This window comes from Octopus sinensis, linkage group LG3 (assembly GCF_006345805.1).
Source record: "Octopus sinensis linkage group LG3, ASM634580v1, whole genome shotgun sequence".
NCBI classification, from domain to species: domain Eukaryota; kingdom Metazoa; phylum Mollusca; class Cephalopoda; order Octopoda; family Octopodidae; genus Octopus; species Octopus sinensis.
The window spans coordinates 143,028,986-143,048,906 of NC_042999.1; the positions used below are offsets into that span (position 1 = coordinate 143,028,986).

A 19,921-nucleotide genomic window follows, 5' to 3' on the forward strand; every position below is an offset into this window, starting at 1 on the left:
TAAATTATCAGACTTTGTGCAAATAATTGATTTGAAGTAATATGAATGAAGTCAAACTGAGATTTCTGTTTGAGAAAATCTATTGCTAGTTAAAACTGTGATATGGAATTGAAGGATTGATATGTTCAAAAAAGATATTCTAGAGTACTACTCTTCATTAGCTCATTTCCAACATATAATTGTTATAAAAATATCAAATCTGACCTACTAGCATCTATCTATATTTTACAATTACATGAAAATAATGTCACTAATGTATTACCAGAAACATAAGATAGCTTCAAGATATTTAACAAGAGGAATTATTGAAAACTGGCTTAGTATAGAGGAAACTGCTGGTTAAGAAAGGCCACTCCTCCCCCTCCAGTTTTATGCAATTTCATAAATGATATATATTGATTTAAAGTCTAATCAACCTCATCATGACCTTCATTGATATGGTTTACTTCTGTTAAAGAAGGCTAACTAATTACTTGATCTTGGGTAGAGGTCTCCACTTCATTCTTCTATGGATCTGAACCAATACTGAGCATTTCCTTTGGAATAAAGTACTCAGTATAGAGGGTTGTTGAAGTTAGTCCTAAATCTATTCAATGATTATACCCACCACAACCAAAACCTCTTTCCTTCCACATTCACTAACCTCATCTATCAATATAATTCCTCTTTAAGATACATTGATCCAACATCATCTCTAGCTAACTTGAACAAGTGTAGTGGCCCTGCCACCCCAAATACATAATTTACCCCGTTTTTCTGCAAATCCTTTCTTAACCTATTTGCACCATCATCCTTGTTATGATGGACTCTTAGTCCTCAAATTATTTCCGTGTTCTATTGGCAGGTCACTGGATTGGCTACAAGGACAAACTTGTTCACTGGCCTCTAACTCTAAATTATATAGTTGTTCACTCTTGAAGAGCTCACTGCTTTTGTTAATAATTTCCATTTTGCTTTAAAAGTCACAAATGCCTCTGTTTAACAATCCTCACCTACTTAGCACCTCACACCAAATCTAGCTTTCATAACAATTAATCTTAGATTGTGATTGACTGTTTATCAAGTAATTATACTTCATTTCACCTTACTCCTCTAGGCTTACCTAAATCCATGCTCTCTTTAAATGTAGCTTATTGGGCCACATTTTAAAAATTCTCCTCTCCCCCATCTTCTCAAACCTTTTAACTACTTCAGCCACTCCAACACTAGCCTCTCTTAGGCAAGCACCATCAACAGGTTAAATTTACTCTAATCTCATCTCCCTAATACATAGATGAACACACTAACTTATACTAACTCTGCTACTTTTAACCATTCCTGTTGTGCATGTCTTACATTTCATCTTGACATCCACCACCACTCAAAGGCCACATTAAATCATCTTACATACTTAATGACCTCCACCACCAAACACATTACCACCGCAATATGCAGGTATCTTCTTTTGACTCAGATAAAGAACTAGAAATCATAATATCAGATCTTTTCCTTTCTTCAGGTAGTTTATTTAAAATACATTTTCTCTTGCCCACACAGATTCTCATTGGATTCCTCTGATTCTAGATATGACAATATATGGGATAATTTCCTACATTTCTTTTAGTATTAAATTTTATAGTGACCTCTTGGTTGTACAAAGTTATTGACACAAATTTTTCAGCAATACATATGAATAGTGTAGTTAATCTTTTTGTTGGAATACGTTGCCTTTACTTCAATTAATTTTGAAAATTATGAAGCACTTCACAAAATAAAAGTAATATTAAGCTTGTTTCCAAACCTAAACAAACATGAAATTTTTATGGAAGGTTAAATTTAAATCACTTTAAAACAAGCGTGTATCATAGAACTAGGTGCTGTCTCAGTTTTGGTATCAAACGGGTTAAACCTTATTTACAAACAAGTTTTATACCACCTAAACTTGCAACAGGATTGAAACTTGGCTTCTCTTGCAGCTGATATAATGGACATCTAGTTGATCACGAAGATAGAATTTAAAGTATAAAAGTGTCTTTGCCATTGAATACAAGGCATTTTTTAGTTGCTCATTCATTTGCTGTATCATAGATATGAACCAAAAAAGAAGCAGGAGTTACATATTTCTTTTTTATTAATTATTTTGTTATAAAATATAAACTTCAATTTTTAATCAATTAAAATATTTTTGTGTGAAAGGCAGCTCCTTTTGAAATTTGTCTCAATCAGACCTTCAAGTTGGTTGAATTGTTGAGCTGTACACACACTGTTGTACCTATTTACAGCTAAATGTACTGTGGAAAAAAACATTGTACTGAAGTTTACAGCAAAAACAACTTTTCTGGACATAAACAACCTTCTCTTATACATTCTTTGACCCATTCTGAATTAAGGATGTGGAACTTCTTTTCTGATTGGCACCGTTTATATTTGAACATATCCAACCTCTCTAGGTGACTGCAATGAAACAAATTAATGCAATTGAATTTCTTGAAATAGCTGGATTTTTATTGTTTAAAAATCTGAATGGTTATTGCTATTGGAGATGTATTGTAATTTCATACATTTCCATCATTAATTACTGCAATTTCCTTTTCAGATGTCTTAATGCTGGTAAAATAGGCAATTATATATATTTATGTATCAAACATAATTTGTTCTTGTGTTCAGAATCCACTTCAACTATGTTTGTCTTTCGTCTACTTCATACTTTGAAGCTAAACCTTAGTTCTCAAGTGCCTTGTAAGGCCTAGAGAGACTTACATTGATGGAATATCTTGAAGTGCATTGTTTCTTTTCTTTTTTTAATTCAAATAATAAATCTGTAAGTAACGTTAAGTTTATACCATCATGAAGTTAGAGAACTGAATACTTAAATTGATAGAAAATAAAGCGACTCACTTTTTGTCCATTATCAAGTGGGATACTGAATTGTCCAATACTGGCAGAACTGTGGCTCCGAAATACCTCATTTCCATAGCCAACAATGTTAATGGAGAATGCTGAAGGTAATTGTCATCATTAGGGTCCAATTTGTTGTCCACATATACTCTAGAAAAACAGTAGATAGTTGATAACTTGGCTGACCATTTTATTTTCTCTTCACTAAAATAATTTCAGGTTCTGTTCAGTTCCTTTCCTATTTCAGCTTAAGAAAACATGCAATTTTATTATAAATAAAATCATGAAATTCCCATTTATGGTTTAAACAAGACATTTTTTTTCAAATTTTGAAATTTATTATCTAATAATATTCAATGTTTTGTTTCAGTACTTATTGTATAACATTTCTAATGTCTAGACACAAAACAAAGAATATAAACTAAAATACAACATTCATTCAAGATATGTGAATATAAAACTACTAAAACATAACATATATTCAAGACATGTATGCTCTCAGTTCAAGCTGCAGAAGCAGTATCTGTTTTATATGCATTTTTCACATTCTAAACTGTCTTAACAGAAGAACCTTACTGCCCACTGTTTTATACTTACTTGCACAACCTGAACAATCCATATGGAGACTCCATTGGGAAATATTCATCTTCTATTTCTGCAATCTCTTCAGGACTTAGACATTTAGGCTTAGGAGAAAAAAAAATTTGTACTTTACTAGTAGATATGTGCAGAAGCCACAATATGCAGTTATACAACAGTACAAATATATATTTGGTTTATAACATTTCATGTTTAACCCTTTAGCATTTAAACTGGCCATATCTGGTCTCTCACACCTACCTACAATGTCAAAAAAAATCACGTCATCAAAATCCTGAAGTTATGATGTAATGCATGATTAATTGAAAATAATGTGAATAAATAAGTTACCTAACAGAGTAATCTGAATGCTAAAGGGTTAAAATGAGATGTAGAGCATAACAAGTGCATCAGTTAAATAAGTTCACATTACAAGAGTCAATGAACAATTTCTGTGGAAGTTTCTCTGAAAGTTATACTCCAGACTGGATATGTGAATAGAATACATCTAATCAGAAAAAGAAGCCGTCAATTATATAAAGTCTTCTGTTAGTCTTATACTTTATCAGTTGCTCTCTCTCTTCTTAACTGAGTGGAACTAGTAATGGTAAGAAATGTTCAATCCTCTGTCTAGGTAGGAGCCCAGTACAACTTTAATAATAGTCTAGTTTGAGTTTCAACCCATTTGAAAATGCAGAAAGATTTGCATTGGCACTGCAAACTAACATTCCCATGGAATGGTAAGCTTGTAACTGCTCTTAAGATAGTTTAGATATCTATACACAGTTAAGCCAGCAAAAGGTGACATAGCACAACATTAATAAGGCTGTAAACAACCACCATTTAATATTGAAACCAATAATATAAATAGCTTCAAGAATACAGTGAACTGTCAAGGAAAATAAAATGCAGGAATGGTTTTTTAACACTGATTTGCTAATGACAACCACTTCAAAGACCATTACAACTATAACTTAAGCTGATCTTTCAAAACTAATGCTCATATTGAAGTGCTGAATGTATATCCTACTGGATATTTCAAGTTATAGATCTTAAGTTCAAATCTATACATGTTTTAGTGTATACTTTTGCAATAAACTGAAATTCTTTCTGACTCAAAAGTTCATTTAGCTATTGGAAATAGATACCAAATCTGTTGGGAATATTTTCTAAGTTGAGCATGTTATGCAAGAAATGTATTCTCTAGCCAATGCTAAAGGGTTAACTCCATATAACTGGGGTAAAGCATAGTTGAGGTGGAGTAGCTAGCTCCCATGACTTTAGGAAACATTTTTTCATGCTTAGAGTTGCTGAAGCATGGAACAAAGTGTTGGCATCAGTTGTTAGTTGTCGGAGCACTGCATCCTTCAAAACTTCCATGCTTTCTGAGATTCGCCAACACTACACCTGATTTTCTCCCCTCCATACACACACACACGCATGTATCTGACTCGTGCATTGTTCGCTTTCCAGACATTTGTACATTACTGCATATACTCTATACGCACTTTCTGACATGTGGTGCACCTGAGCACTGTATACAATAATTTCATTATTATTATTATAGCTGAATATATGATTAGTTCAAACAACCAAAGAAATAGTCTCTTACCAATTGCATTGTAGAAAAGACATCTTTCAAGTCCTGATATGTTGAGTGATAAGTATAATTGTCTCCATACTCATCAAAGTCTTCTCTTATCTTAGCAATTGTGGCCTTTGTTGCATGGATGATATTTTTGGGAGTCCTTGAAAATAAATATTTATAATATACAAGTTTATAAGTTATACATCCTGAATCCATTAGCCTGATAATTAAAATATCTTTCTATCAAATTTTTGGTCTCTAAAGGTTTCTTTACATATTGTGATTAATATTATCAATATACAGATGAATGTATTTTATATCATCTAGTTTTGCTTTTCTTAAACCATTTTCATATTTCAAAATGACTTCAATGGTTCTTTAGGTTTGGACATTGACTCAAATTTTTGACGCAACATATTTTAGAGCAGAATAACTTTAATAGATTATTGTTCTTTAAAATTACAAATCTGACAATTGCTCAAACTTACCAAGGAAGCAGCTTTTTATTTTCAATGCAATCTAAAAACCAGCTGACATTAATGATGTTGTAAATATTACTTTTGATATAATGGTTCACTTGGTAAGTCTTCTTGTCAGCCAACACACAGTATGTCTGGGAATCTGATGAGGGTAGAATAAACAAGCAGAATATATGAGATGGGGTGTGATAGTGGAGTTGGGAAAAAAGATGATGCAGAAGTTGGAATGCAAGGTGGTGGTAGTGGAGAGGAATAATTTTACATTGTACTCAATGCATACCCCACCCATATCTAATCTGAATGTGGTAGTGGTTAGAGAGCTCTATAAATTTGTCCACTGATTGTTGCACAACTCTATACAGTTCTTTTCTATATGACTCTATTACTGTAGATTTGTGGGTCCTAACCTGCAGTACATGTACCATCATAGTATATCAATACATCTATATGAAAGAGTCTGGGTGTATAACTATAATGTACACTGCAGTATAACAGCCTCGTTACAAAATAGCTGAAAAATGCAACCAACCAGGAATGGTTTGCTCCTTTACAAAATTATAAATAAACTATGTTAAAGGCCACCCAGTGTTTTTGCATACCAGCAAATACATTTTATGTTATTTTTATATACTTCTGGTTGGTTGTTACAGATTGATTTCAGAAGTGGGTTGAATATATAACACTGATGAGCCAAAAAATAAAAACTGAAATATCAATGTATCATCTTCATTCAGTTTCAGGATGATTTTGTTTTTTAATACTATGCATCTTTAAATATATTCTATACTAGAAAGCATGCCATATGTTCTATATACTGCCAAGTATATACTATGCCACTGTCTCTGCACATATACATGTACTGCACTATAAGTACAGAAATGATATTTTCTAAGTTCTATTCAATGAAACTGCTGTATTGCATTATAAAAACTACATCACTACATAGTACTGCATATCTTTCATTAAAGAAACTGCACTGAATTACACTGTAGAAAATGTATTTTGCTATATTGTATTATACTAGTATACTACAATATATTTCACACTAGTTGTGCAGGAGATGTCTATATTGAGCTTTGTAAATTTGACTTATCAATCTGTCATGGCTTAAATTCTGGACAATCTGATCTTGTTTCATTGCTTTGTGTATTTCACTGAATCTTTTACCTAGATTCTCTATGGTTTTCTCACATATTTCGAAATGTTATACTACAGTACACTGGCGCTGAAGCAGTGATATGATCTTTGCAAACTGAAGTCTGTAGTTGAGATAGTTTACTTCATTTGCTCCTCATATTTGCAAATGTCATCCAGCCAATAGCCTGGAGAAGAATAAGCTGACTTGCCCCTATTATAAAGACATGAAACTTTCAGCAGAGTTATATTAAGATCACTGGACCTGTTTCAATATAGCATCATGCTATTACTACAAAAATAACTACATTACTTGGGTCCCGTACTGACTACATACCATGCTACATTATACTATAGTTGCAGAAGTGGTTTACATTACACTCTACTTTATAGTAGACATCACTTTATTTTTTGGATTCTATACGAGATACACACCACACTACACCTATACTATACTCATAGAGGTGACTACATCTCTTGGGTCCTGTGTAATATACAGACCATATTACACTACACCAAACTATAGGAATCTATACATAGTTGATCAGCTTGCTTGGAATAACAGCCAAAGCTCTTTCTAATTACATCGTAATTTACCATTCTTTATCAGACATGCAATAATCATCACTACTGAGAATGAATAAAAAATGGGATGGTCACATCTGACATACCTTTGATCACAGGTCTGCTCAATCAGCACTGACCTGGGGTTAAACAACAATGTGCAGTATTAAATCAATCTGTACTATGTTACAGCTTTAGAAGTGATTACCTTACCTGGGTTCTGTACAATTTGTCCTCCATACTGCACTACATGTTTCTCTAGTTTAGCCTTGTCCCAAAGCTTTGGACCATTCGCTACACAGATGTCCTTTTGATCAAAGATATTGTGTACCTGTCAACAGGAAAAATATGAGATTAAGCCATGATGGATTTTGAGGTACTTGGTGGTTGCAAACAGCTAGGTACAGAAATAGATGGAGATTGTGGAATGAGTGTTTATGGCATCTGGGGAACAATGATAGATAAGGGTATTGTAAAGTAATTAGTGTTAATTGGCATTAAGATAGGCCAAGGTAGTAAAGGTGGACTGAGAGTACTATGAAAGGGTATGAGTAGTGGTTGAGGGTAACTGAAAACTGTGATAGACCAAAAGTGCTGGTGGCACATAAAAAAGCACTGGTGATGGTACCACATAAAAAAACCATCCAGTACACTCTGTAAAGTGGTTGTCACCAGGAAGGGCATCCAGCTTTAGAAACTAAGCCAAAACAGACTATGGGACCTGGTATTGCCTTCAACCCATGCCAACATGGAAAACGGATAATAAAAATGAAGATGATGATAAAAGGTCACATTGATTACAGGTGTTAAATTCTGGTTTCATGGCATGAAGTAGATAAAAAGTAAATATCTTGCTCGAATAGACTATCAGTTTATCTCAAGTAACACATCCAGATGATCTTGTGTCTATTCCTGACAGCTCAGTGAACCAAGGAAATACAGAATAAGGTGTTCTGCTTAAATACTCAACAGATACTTGTAGATTTGAACTCATAAACTAGAAGTTGGTAGTCCACTGTATTATGCTTGTGACCATTTTACCTCTACCTAGATCTAGGACAACATGAAAGTAGATGGCTAGGTGTTGATGGTAGCAAAGGAAGCTTGGGGTGATTATAGATAGAAAATGGTATATAATTGGAAAAAGAGGGATGAGTGGTGACTGGGAGCTGAAGGTAAATGTAGGCAGAGTTACAGAGTGATTTCCATAAAGTCTGGTGGCGGTAACTGAAATAAGAGATGGAAGCTAGAAGTAGAGGTAGCCCAGGAGAGGTAACAAAATAGTTAAGTACAATCTGAGAGAAATATGACTAATAGTTGTTGCTAGCTCGGGTAGAAGTATTGTGGAAATTATGAGGTAGATGGATATGACTTGTGGAACTATAACTAGTTACTGTGGGCAGTTGGTGGGCTGGTAAATCAAGAAAGATTGTGGAAGAACTAGTTAGACAAAACCTAAGAGAAATTACACTACATGATGATGATGATACAGAGAGGCTTAATTATGAGCTGAAGACTGCAAAATGAATTAAGAAAAACAGTAGTGAGGTGTAATATTACAGAACCAACTAACTTAAAAAAAACACGAGCAAAATATAGATGTAAAACTCCTGGAGATGACAATGGTGGTGGCAATGAAGATGATGAAATGAGGATAATAAAGTCTTGCTGATGTTGCTAATAACAGTGATAAGGTTAGTTGATATGGTGGAAATTATTGCAATCAATGTTTTGACTCACCATTTTCACATGAGAGGTATCAGAAGGTTTGAATCTCTCCATCACTCCTTTTTTCTCTACTTTGGGCGCCACTGTTCTCTTCTTTTTGACAGGTGTTGTATCATCCACATTTTCATCTAATTTGTTGGACAGTTTACCTCCTGATTTCTGGAATATATCAAGAGAGAAAGAAAGAAATTGCAAGTTCATATGATAAAGCAGGATCTAATATCTGAGCTCAATTTTGAAATGGAGTCTGTTAAACAACAACATCAGCTGGTACTTTAATTGATTTATTTTGGTGAAGAGGTACCTTAATCAATGTAGTCTAGCCACCAGGTATGTTTATCTATTCTGGCTAATAAATAACTTAATATACTCTTGTGATGTACCATACTGTAGTTTTTGTAGGTAACATAATATATTCTGGCTACAAGGTACTTCAATGTATTCTGGCCCTAAACACTTGAATCAATGAATATTGGCCACTTCATACTTTAATAAATGTATTTTGGTCACTGGGTATTTTAATCAACATTTTCTATCTTCATCAGTATATTCTGACCACTAGGTATTTTAATCACTGTATTCTGGTCACAAGGTATCTTGACTAATGTATTCTGGTCAGTAGATGGCCAGAATAATCCAATATATACTGCCTATAAAGGGTATATAATTACCACTAAGTAGTATTACGTATTCTAATTTCTAAATATGATTAGGACGTTAAACGATGATGATGATGATTAGTAACCAGAAGGTACTTCATTAAATAAATACTGACTACCAGATACATTGAATAGGATGAGATCAGCCTCATAACCAATCAAAGCACCTGACTGATTAGATGTAGGATATTTAGAAAAGTTAGTTCCATCTGCTTCCTGCAGGGAGAGTAGGATATGTATAATTAGTGAGATTAGTAATTTGATCAATCTTTACTATAGAAATGTAATAACCTGTTTCAGGTCTTCCAAGTCCCTAGTTGTCATACATTCAAACCAAGATTTATCATCACGAATCTTCTCTACTCGAGGGAAACGGAGGGTGCAACCAGTTTGAAACTTGTCACTTGATACAATTTCTGCTGCCTTTACCTGTACAATAAATAAAAAGATCTGTCAATCATTGAATGAATTAAATAAGAAACATTGAGTAAATATTTCTACTGGGTTTATTCAAACCTGTTGGGGTAGTAAAGAGTCAAACAAATCTGTTAATGCAACAGGTTATAGTAGTGTATAGTACTATAGTTTTATACTATAGAAATGCCACAATCAATATTATAAGGTAACCAATGCAGTTTCTGCTCCTTTATCTCATTACCACTCTATAGTATAAAACTCTCAGGAACCACCCTACAAACTGTAAAATACTTAGAATACTTAGGCAATTTTACATTACATATATCAACACCACCTCCATACTACAGCGACATTCAAAATATCATTCCTTCAAAATCTACTGACCTGTACAATACATGATTTAGAAGGTTCAATCCAAACAGATGGTTTCTCTTTGAATCCAGGTGCCAAAACAATTGACTTGGGTGGGTTTTCATCACTCTTTTTCCAGTGTTTGTATAATTTTTCATTGAGTTCAGTTAATTCATTTTTTGTATATCCTGACCCAACCTAGAAAGGAAATGACCAAACATGAACAGTTTCCTTAAAATAACATTGGAACCTTTTGAAGATGATGCCTGCTAATGCTTTAACACTGAAGGAGATGAAATGATTTTTATGAAACGTAAAAAGAACATGGGTTATTATCCAAAGTTTTGACAAAAGTATTTGAATTGTAATAAACAAAGAAAAGTATAGACATTCTTGAAGAGATTGATTTGTTATTGTAAATCAATAAGGGTTAAAATCTATAATGTTTTACATGAAAAATAGAGAAATACAACACTGCATATTTTGTGATTAGAGACAAAATAGACTAAAAGAATTTACATTTTTTTTCAAGATAATATGAGTTGAATGGGTTTGCTGCCTGACTGGCACCCATGCCAGTGGTACGAAAAAAGTACCATTCGAGTGTGGCTGATGCCAGCGCTGTCTGACTGGCTCCCGTGCTGATGGCATGTAAAAGCACCCACTACACTCTTTGAGTGGTTGGTGTTAGGAAGGGCATCCAGCTGTAGAAACCTTGCCAAATCAGATTGCACCCTGGTGCATCTCCCAGCTTGCCAGTTCTCAGTCAAACTGTCCAACCCATACCAGTATGGAAAGCAGATGTTAAACGGTGATGATGATGATTTGCATTGCATGAAGAGAGTGTGAATGGTGAAGTTAATAGGGTATATTCATCAAAGAAGTTAGAGGTTAATATACAGCTATCAGCACAGTGTTGTACCTGTGGCTAAGACAAATGTTAATAAGATCTAACTTCAGCAAGCTTAATGTAGGGACCACAAAATGGCTCAATTCAGCACTGAAGAAGCAACAACAATCCATTCCTCTGAATTTCTGCAGGCGGTTTGGCAAAAGAGACTGATAGAATAAGTACTAGGCTTACAAAGAATAAGTCCTGAGGTCGATTTGCTCGACTAAAGGCAGTGCTCCAGCATGGCCACAGTCAAATGACTGAAACAAGTAAAAGTAAAGAGTAGATATCCTTTTTAGAGGGAATATGAACTACTTAAAGCCAAAAAGTTAGAGATAAGTATTGGCTTTTAAAAACTCTTTGAGAGACATTTGCATCTAAGTATCTTACATGTCAAAATCAAATTTACTTCGTGAAGAATAAATATGAAGATGTTTCAATAATAAACAAGAAACAAAATTCACATGGAAAAAAAAAAAAAAATTTGTACCTTACAGAAAGAATGAAATATATTTGGTTTTTCACCATCTTTAGGTGACTTTGCAAGAGCAAGGAGGAAGTGAGACATTAGTCCGGACCGATGTCCTGTGCCTCTGTAGCCACCAATAATCAGTAAGTCAAGTTGATCCATCAAACCATCAACATATTCTGGTTTTACCTTGAACCATCCCTCTCGTCGGGCTTTGGGCCGATACACTGATTCACAGTCCTTTATCATTATTCCTTCTTCTCGGTCATCGATTGCCTTGTTCAAGGCTTCAATGCAGTCAGCCCTGGAGAAGGAGAAATATATTTACTAGTTGATAAATGAATTGAAAATTCTTATAAAATTATTCTTAAAATAATGTCATGGGAACCGTTGAGTAACTATACATTGTTGAATACGATTAAGGTACAGCTGTGTATTTGACTAACCCATATTTGGCTTGGCTTGAAGATTCAAAAATGAAACTTCTGCTTGAATCAGAAAATGCTGAGCAACCAAGTTAAACTTAGCAAGGCTTGAACTCAGAATGATATGCCACTAAATATTAGATCTATATAAGAACTCTATCACTAACCTACATGTCTTTTAATTAGCTTTGTAGCAGTAAACCTTCCATTTTTATTGAAATTTGCATTCTAAAATATGAAGTCTATACTTCAAACTAATGTGATAATAGCTAACCTATGAAAAGAAGACTTTTAACTTGCCAAACTAACTTACCATTATACTGTGTTCTGTCTATTATTATTACAACTATAATTGTTTGTTTTTATGTCTCTACTTTATTCAAACACATCCATCACTCTTATCTCTTTTCGTTTTATTATGTACAAAAGCCTATTCTCACTTCACATAACTCATAGTTTCTATGAAAAACTGCAGTCATCAATAACTCTCCAGTTACTTATAGTGTTCTTCAGAATATCACCCTGCTACAATTGAAACTAAGTGTTAACTTGGTCCACTGCATCTGTGGACTTTCCAAGACATACTCCAAATAGTAGTTGTGATACCTGTGCTGGTGGCACATAAAAAGCACCATCCGAACGTGGCCGATGCCAGCACCGCCTCGACTGGCTTCTGTGCCGGTGGCACATAAAAAGCACCACCCGAACGTGGCCGATGCCAGTGCCGCCTCGACTGGCTTCTGTGCCGGTGGCACATAAAAAGCACCATCCGAACATGGCCAATTCCAGCGCCGCCTTGACTGGCTTCTGTGCCGGTGGCACGTTAAAAGCACCAACCGATCGTGGCCGATGCCAGACTCCCCTGGCACCTGTGCCAGTGGCATGTAAAAATTACCCACTACACTCGCGGAGTGGTTGGCATTAGGAAGGGCATCCAGCTGTAGAAACACTGCCAGATCAGACTGGAGCCTGGTGCAGCCTCTGGCTTCTCAGATCCCGGTCGAACCGTCCAACCCGTGCTAGCGCAGAAAACGGACGTTAAACGATGATGATGATGATGATGATGATTTTTACTGAAAATTGTATAGTAGAATGCAGAGTGCAGTCTCAAAAGAGAATAACATTTAATAGCAGAATGGAAGATTTGAGAGGTGTCATATATGTCTGGTTTACTATCTTTATAATTGGTGCTTTAGTCTACACCCAGAACTACAGTAATAGCTTAGGAGTGAAATTTAGGATTTCTTGGTTTTATGTGAATTGATTTTGATAAAACTTTTCCCAGTTGGTTTGCACACTATGGTAACACCATTATTGTGTTTTCATTATTCTGTGTAATGTGCTTTCTTTTTTATTTCAGATTCTTCAGTTTCTGGGTGAACCATGCTAATAGCTTTTGAATGAAAACAGCCCATCTAGACATTTTTTTCAGAAAATGAAGGGTAATGATACATATTAAGCATACATTGAGTATATATTTAACAGAAAACCATAATAATAATATTATAACATTTATTGATATAATGAATTATTTGGCCACATGTGTGCCATTTCAACATAACTTCAAAAACCCTGTTAGTCATGGAATATGTCAATTTCTTAATAGTAGCAGGTTGGACTGCTCCTGCTGCAGCTTTGATGGTTGCCCATAAGACATCTTTTGATGTCAATTGGTGTCCATCAGCATAACATTTTGTTTAACGATGGATCAAAGATTTTTGATAGGGTTGAGATCCAGAGATGCTGGTGGCCACACCATCAACCTTTCACCTTGTATAGCCTAAGACCCTAGGAATGTTTGGGTGGTCCTAGCAGAGTGGGAGGCAGCATTGTCATGCATAAATATGAGATTCCTTAGAAGTGATGGCAGTATGTCATCTAGCCAGGGATCCAAGTCCTCATTCAGGAGATTGTAGTAGGTGGCTGCGGTCACTTTAACCACTCCAGGCACCCTGACTGGGCCAACAAGTCCGTCCTCAATGATACCAGCCCACAACATGACTCCTCCACCTTGTTGTTGACACTCATCTCCAAAACAGACCCAACCATTTGCCCAACCATCAGACCCATCAAGGGTTGCCTTGGTTTTGTAAGTGAACAGAACACAACTCATGTCTAACATCATGTACTTTTGGGCCCATTGAAGCCTTAACTCCTGTGACAGGGCATTAAAGGAGGTAGTTTCAGGGGTTCTCGCATGGAAGCCATGATCCCAAGGATGTGATTTCTGGTGATTTTTGGTACATGAGGAAGTCTGGATGTGGTGAAAATGGCTTTGCTTGCTTGTCCAGGTTTCCCATGTAACTTGTAGCTAATATTCCTTAAATCCTTAGCTTCACAATCTTGGAGGTCCCACAACTGAATCGTTTCTTCCTTGGTGAAGGAATTGTCTAACTAATTTCTCTTCAATGACATGAAGAGAGGTGCCTTTAGTGCTTTCTTTGATGATGACAGACTTTTCTTCATCGCTGAGGCCTTTTCCACATCTCATTGTTCTTAGAGAGGAGAGGTGCTATTAGCATGGTTCACCCAAAAACTGAAGAAAGGAAGTTACACAGAATAATGAAAACATAACAATGGTGTTGCCATAGTGTGCAAACCAGCTGGGAAACAGACTAGGGCAACTCAACAGCAACATAAGCAAAAATAAAAAAAGAGAAAAAAAATCAGTAGAGTTATTCTGTACTCACTTGGATACACCTTTTTTATAGTGACTAATCTGTATTCTACCACTGATGGGTGCAATGGTCTCTCGTATGTATGGTAGGCGCTCTGTGATTGGTAAATTTGTCAAGACTTTATCGTTATGCAATAGAATATCAAAGACTATGAAACACGGGTTGTAATCACCGCTGTCAGCTGATTTGATATCATAATGATTGGCTTTGGTTCCTGTAACAAGTTAGAAAACATTATGCTTTTCAATGATTTATGTGTGTGTGAGTTTGTATAATTTTGTGCGTGCGTGTTATGTTGTTGCTTAGCTCCTAATTATCCCAGACTGAACTGACCTATGATCAAATGTGTTCCAGGCATAATTTTTCTGTGTGTATTTTTAAGCACGGTCTAACTAGAACTACATTAACCCTTTAGCATTTAAACCGGCCATATCCGGCCAAAAGTATTCTGCTTGTTTTACGTTCAAACTGGCCAGATCTGGTCTCTCACACCAACCCTACAATATTGTTTGAAAAATGAACAGCTACCTCATCAAAATCTCATAGCTACAACATAATGCATGATTAGTTCAAAACAATGTGGATGAAAAAGGATTAATTTTGGCAGAATAATGTGAACACTAAAGGGTTAAAAGACATGTGATTTGAGAAAGATTACATAACATAAACAGAAATAGAAAAATCAGAAGTTTGCCTCTCTTCTGCTACAAGAAGATCAGAGTTATTTCAGAGTATCAAGATAAATAAAAAATTATTAGGGAAAATATGTTTGAAATGCAAATAGTGCACTTACTAATGCAGATACTTAGAAGAAAGAGGCCTGAAAAATGCTATTGTCGAATATGAAAAATGTGTGTGAGGAAGAGAAACTACTCAAACTATATCAAATAGAGGGACTAGCCATTGAAATGGACACTTACATAATAACAAAAGTCATTAAATATATGAAAACAGAGAGAAAGAGTAGCGGGGCTATAGGTAAGTTGCTGAGACAATGAAGATATCTAGCAAAGTAGGGCTTAAGAAAGGAAGTGTTGTACCAAATTACTGGCATGGCAGTAAAATTGCCAACAACTGCAAAGGAGATGCTTTGGGAAGATTTGTGCTTTTAAATGTGGCCATTTTGTTGTTCTTGATTTGATCCAACACCGGTTGAACAGATCTATGTTCAAAAGCATTCTCACCATGACCAGTCTATCTGTAAAGAAGAATATATTATCCAATATATTCCTCATCATACCCTTTTACTCCCAAATGTCCTTCACTTACTTTTGATACATTTAAGGTATGGTTTAAAGGAAATTTGATTAGCTAAGTGTATGTGTGTGTATAACACACACACACACATATATATATATATATATAATGTACACACACACAACAGGCTTCTTGGCTCCTTTCAGTTTCCACCTACCATATGCAATCACAAAGCTTTGGTTGGCATGGGGCTATTGTAGAAGGCACTTGCCCAAGGTGCCATGCAGTGGGACTGAACCTCAAACCATATGGTTGGGAATCAAAGTTCTTACCACACAGTTACATCTGTGTCTTTATATGTGTATGTGTGTGAATGTATGTGTATGTATATATGAGAAAAACAGAGAGAGAGAGAGAGTTTGTGTTAAAGGGAAACAATGCTTTCAGCTAAAGTGAATAACTTACCAAACTCGCCAGTGTCTGAGTTGTATCCAAGCATTTCTCCATCTAAGATACAGGAATGGATACCAGGAAGAAAGCTCTCATGAATGTATTGTGTAATGGTGCCTTGAAAGGCAGATGCTCCAAATGTTTTTGAATAATTATGTCCACTGGAAATGCAAATAAATAAATGAAGAAAGCTTGCATGGTTATTTCTTGGCAGTGGTAGTTGTGGTATTGATAATGAATGCAAGTTATATACATATACATAAATATATATACATACACAAAGAGCATGTTATTGTATATACAATAACATGCCATTCACTTCCCAGAACTTTTTCCATGTGCATCTCACTCTAGCTACTGTCACCGAGTCTAATCCACTCCTCTATTCTTCATGTCTTTATGTATTCATCATCATCATCATCATCATCATTTAGCGTCCGCTTTCCATGCTAGCATGGGTTGGATGGTTCAACTGGGGTCGGTGAAGCCAGAAGGCTGCATCAGGCCCAGTCTGATCTGGCAGTGTTTCTACGGCTGGATGCCCTTCCTAACGCTAACCACTCCGTGAGTGTAGTGGGTGCTTTTTACGTGCCACCCGCACAGGTGCCAGACAGAGCTGGCAAACAGCCACGGACGGATGGTGCTTTTTATGTGCCACCAGCACGGGGGTCTTCTGTCTTAATGCCATTTTCAAAATTCATCTCAACATCCCTCCCATCTACAGTCTCTTTCATACACACCTTATACTTAAGTGTAACTGTTATATTACTAAATGACCTACTCACACCACCTCATTTTCACTCAGCACATATTGTACATTTAATTGAGTCCACTCCAAACATCTTCATTCCACAATGCTTCTGACCACTTTCCTGTTCTCTCCACCTCACAAAATGTTTTACCATTTACCATCTTCTTTTACTTTCTGATATTTATCCTCATACCTTTTACCTCCATACAGTCCATCCATATATTTATCTTTACTTTCAATCCAACCATGCTTGCTATTATTAAGCCATATCATCTACGGATAGTAATTCCCAAAGTAAACTCTTCTTTACACTTAAAGTCAGTAGCACCTTCATCATGATTACAAATAGTAATAAGTTTAATACTGATTCCTGGTGCTATCTAACCTTCACTACAAACTCAACATTGTTTCTGTCTTCTGTTATTGTGGCCGTGTATACTCTCTTATGTGGAGGTGCATGGCTTAGTGGCTAGGGTGTTAGACTCATGAGCGTAAGATTGTGGTTTCAATACCTGGACTGGATGATGTGTTATGTTTGTAACAGTATCAGAAAGGATAGGTAGTTAAGTTACCACTTTAACAAAATAGAAAGATGATACCACATTAGCTAGGATAGTGTGCATGTAAGAAACATCAGAAGACAATATTTTACTGTTAATAAATACAACAATTTATTCCTTGAATGGTAGTTCACACATGTCAGTAGAAAGCATATCACAAGGTTATTAATGTTAAAGTTAAAGTTAAACAGGGTGTAGTGTGAGACAAACTAATTTCTAATAATGTACAAGTTGGTTAAGTTTGTAACTTGAAGGTTTTAAAGAGTTAGTATATACAACAAATCCAATGAGTGGTATGCAAGGGGAGTTAGAATCTTGCGGATAAATCAGTGACTACATCTTGTCAACTTGAAGTACCAACAGCAATGAGGTGTTTTCATCTTGGCAGTCCAACACAACTCTCTTTGATTCTTGAAAAAGGCGTGCTTGACTGCTGGGTAGAAGTTGCCACATGTATCCTTCCACAGCCAGCAGTAGTTGGATGAAATGGGCAAAGCATGACTGAGCTATGCTGCCACAACAAAATAGTGCTAATATGTCTCACTACATGTTCTTAAGCAAAACACTTCATTTCAATGTTGTTCCAGTTCACACAGCAGGTAAAAATGAGTAATCCTGTAACAGAGTGGCATCCCATCTAGACATGAAGAATAGAGGAATGGATTAGACTCGGTGACAGAGAGAAAATCGCAGTTGTGGCATATACTGGTGTCACACAAATGGCACTCATGCTGGTGGCAAGTAAAAGCACCCACTACATTCTTGGAGTGGTTGGTGTTAGGAAGGGCATCCAGTTGTAGAAAACCATGCCAAATCAGATTGGAGTCTGGTGCAGCCTTCCAGCTTATATATACATATACATATACATATATCATCATCATTGTTTAATGTCCACTGTCTATGCCGGCATGGGTTGGACCATATATATAAATCTCCTGCAATGGGTTTAGAGCAGGCATTTGGCCCCAAATCGGTAGTTGTAGGTGGATTTATCTGGCCTACATGGGTTAGATGTGGGTAGGAATGATGCTGTACTATTCACACACACAATGTAAATGGCCTATATCAGGAAAAATGTCTTACTTTCGAGAGAAGTAACTATAGTCATCATTTTGTTTGTGAAGCTGTATCCTTTCACCATCAAATTTAGTCTCAATCAAATAGGGCTTCCCAGACAATACTTCAGAAATCTACAAAAAAATTCAAACATATATATGTATATATATACAACATTTACACATGATTCCAAAGAATCAATTTCTGATTTTATGTTTATGATAACCTTATGCATCAATGGTTGTATATATTATTGCAATGCTCATGAGATTGATTTTTGAAGAAAAAACTGTAAATCAATGAAATAAAAAGACTTGCTTATGCCATACTCCTTGGATGCAATGATGTATATATATATAGATGTATGTGTGTAATATATATATATATATATATATATATATATATATATATATATATATAAATATGGATGCGTTGTCTCCTTAAGCAAAACACTTAATTTCACGTTGCTCCAGTTCACTCAGCTGGAAAAAATGAGTTGTACTTGTATTTCAAAGGGCTGGCCTTGTCACATTCTGTGTCAGGCTGAATCTTCTTGAGAACTATTTTACGGGTACGTGTGTCTGTGGAGTGCTCAAACACTTGCATGTTAATTCCACGAGCAAGCTGTTCCATTGATCAACTGGAACCCTTGTCATTGTAACCGACGAAGTGCCAGTTTAGTTTAGCTTCTATAAATATATAGATTATGTATTGGCACCACATAATAGCACCCATGCCATGTAAAAGCTGAGTGAAAGGAAAATTGTACAATGCTATATGGTAGTGAGATGTGTGCCCTAAATGCAGATGACACATGAAGACTAGAGAGGAATAAAACTAGTATACTCTGTTGGATTTGCTATGTCAATGTCAAAGAGGAATTAGGTGTAATGTAAGAGAGATGACTGCTGGTTTGGTCATGTGATTGCATATGGATGAGAGAGTTGCATAAAGAAGTGCTGACCACTTAAAGTGGATGGAGCTTGTGAAAGAAGAAACACAGGAAGATATGGGTTGAAGTAATGAAGGACAATCTCAAGATACTGAACCTTAAGGAAGAGATGACA

General features: G+C 35.7%; 1 protein-coding gene across 5 annotated transcripts in view; it reads right to left on the reverse strand.

Moving 5' to 3' along the window:
- Nucleotides 1-2,086: 2,086 nt before the first annotated feature.
- LOC115209209 (DNA ligase 4) overlaps nt 2,087-19,921 on the reverse strand; it is a 28,887-nt gene continuing 11,052 nt past the window's right edge. For 2 of the 5 annotated variants that reach the window (XM_029777463.2, XM_029777462.2), the window contains exons 7-19: nt 18,882-18,988; nt 16,503-16,648; nt 14,853-15,054; nt 11,759-12,041; nt 10,410-10,574; nt 9,900-10,037; nt 8,962-9,108; nt 7,435-7,552; nt 5,533-5,665; nt 5,069-5,204; nt 3,475-3,563; nt 2,878-3,027; nt 2,087-2,433 (exon numbers count right to left, since the gene is read on the reverse strand). In XM_029777463.2, the coding sequence (XP_029633323.1) occupies nt 2,298-2,433; nt 2,878-3,027; nt 3,475-3,563; nt 5,069-5,204; nt 5,533-5,665; nt 7,435-7,552; nt 8,962-9,108; nt 9,900-10,037; nt 10,410-10,574; nt 11,759-12,041; nt 14,853-15,054; nt 16,503-16,648; nt 18,882-18,988 (1,950 nt within the window). In that variant the 3' untranslated portion in view covers nt 2,087-2,297. The other 3 variants (XR_004998375.1, XM_036501445.1, XM_036501444.1) reach the window with 3 other exon arrangements.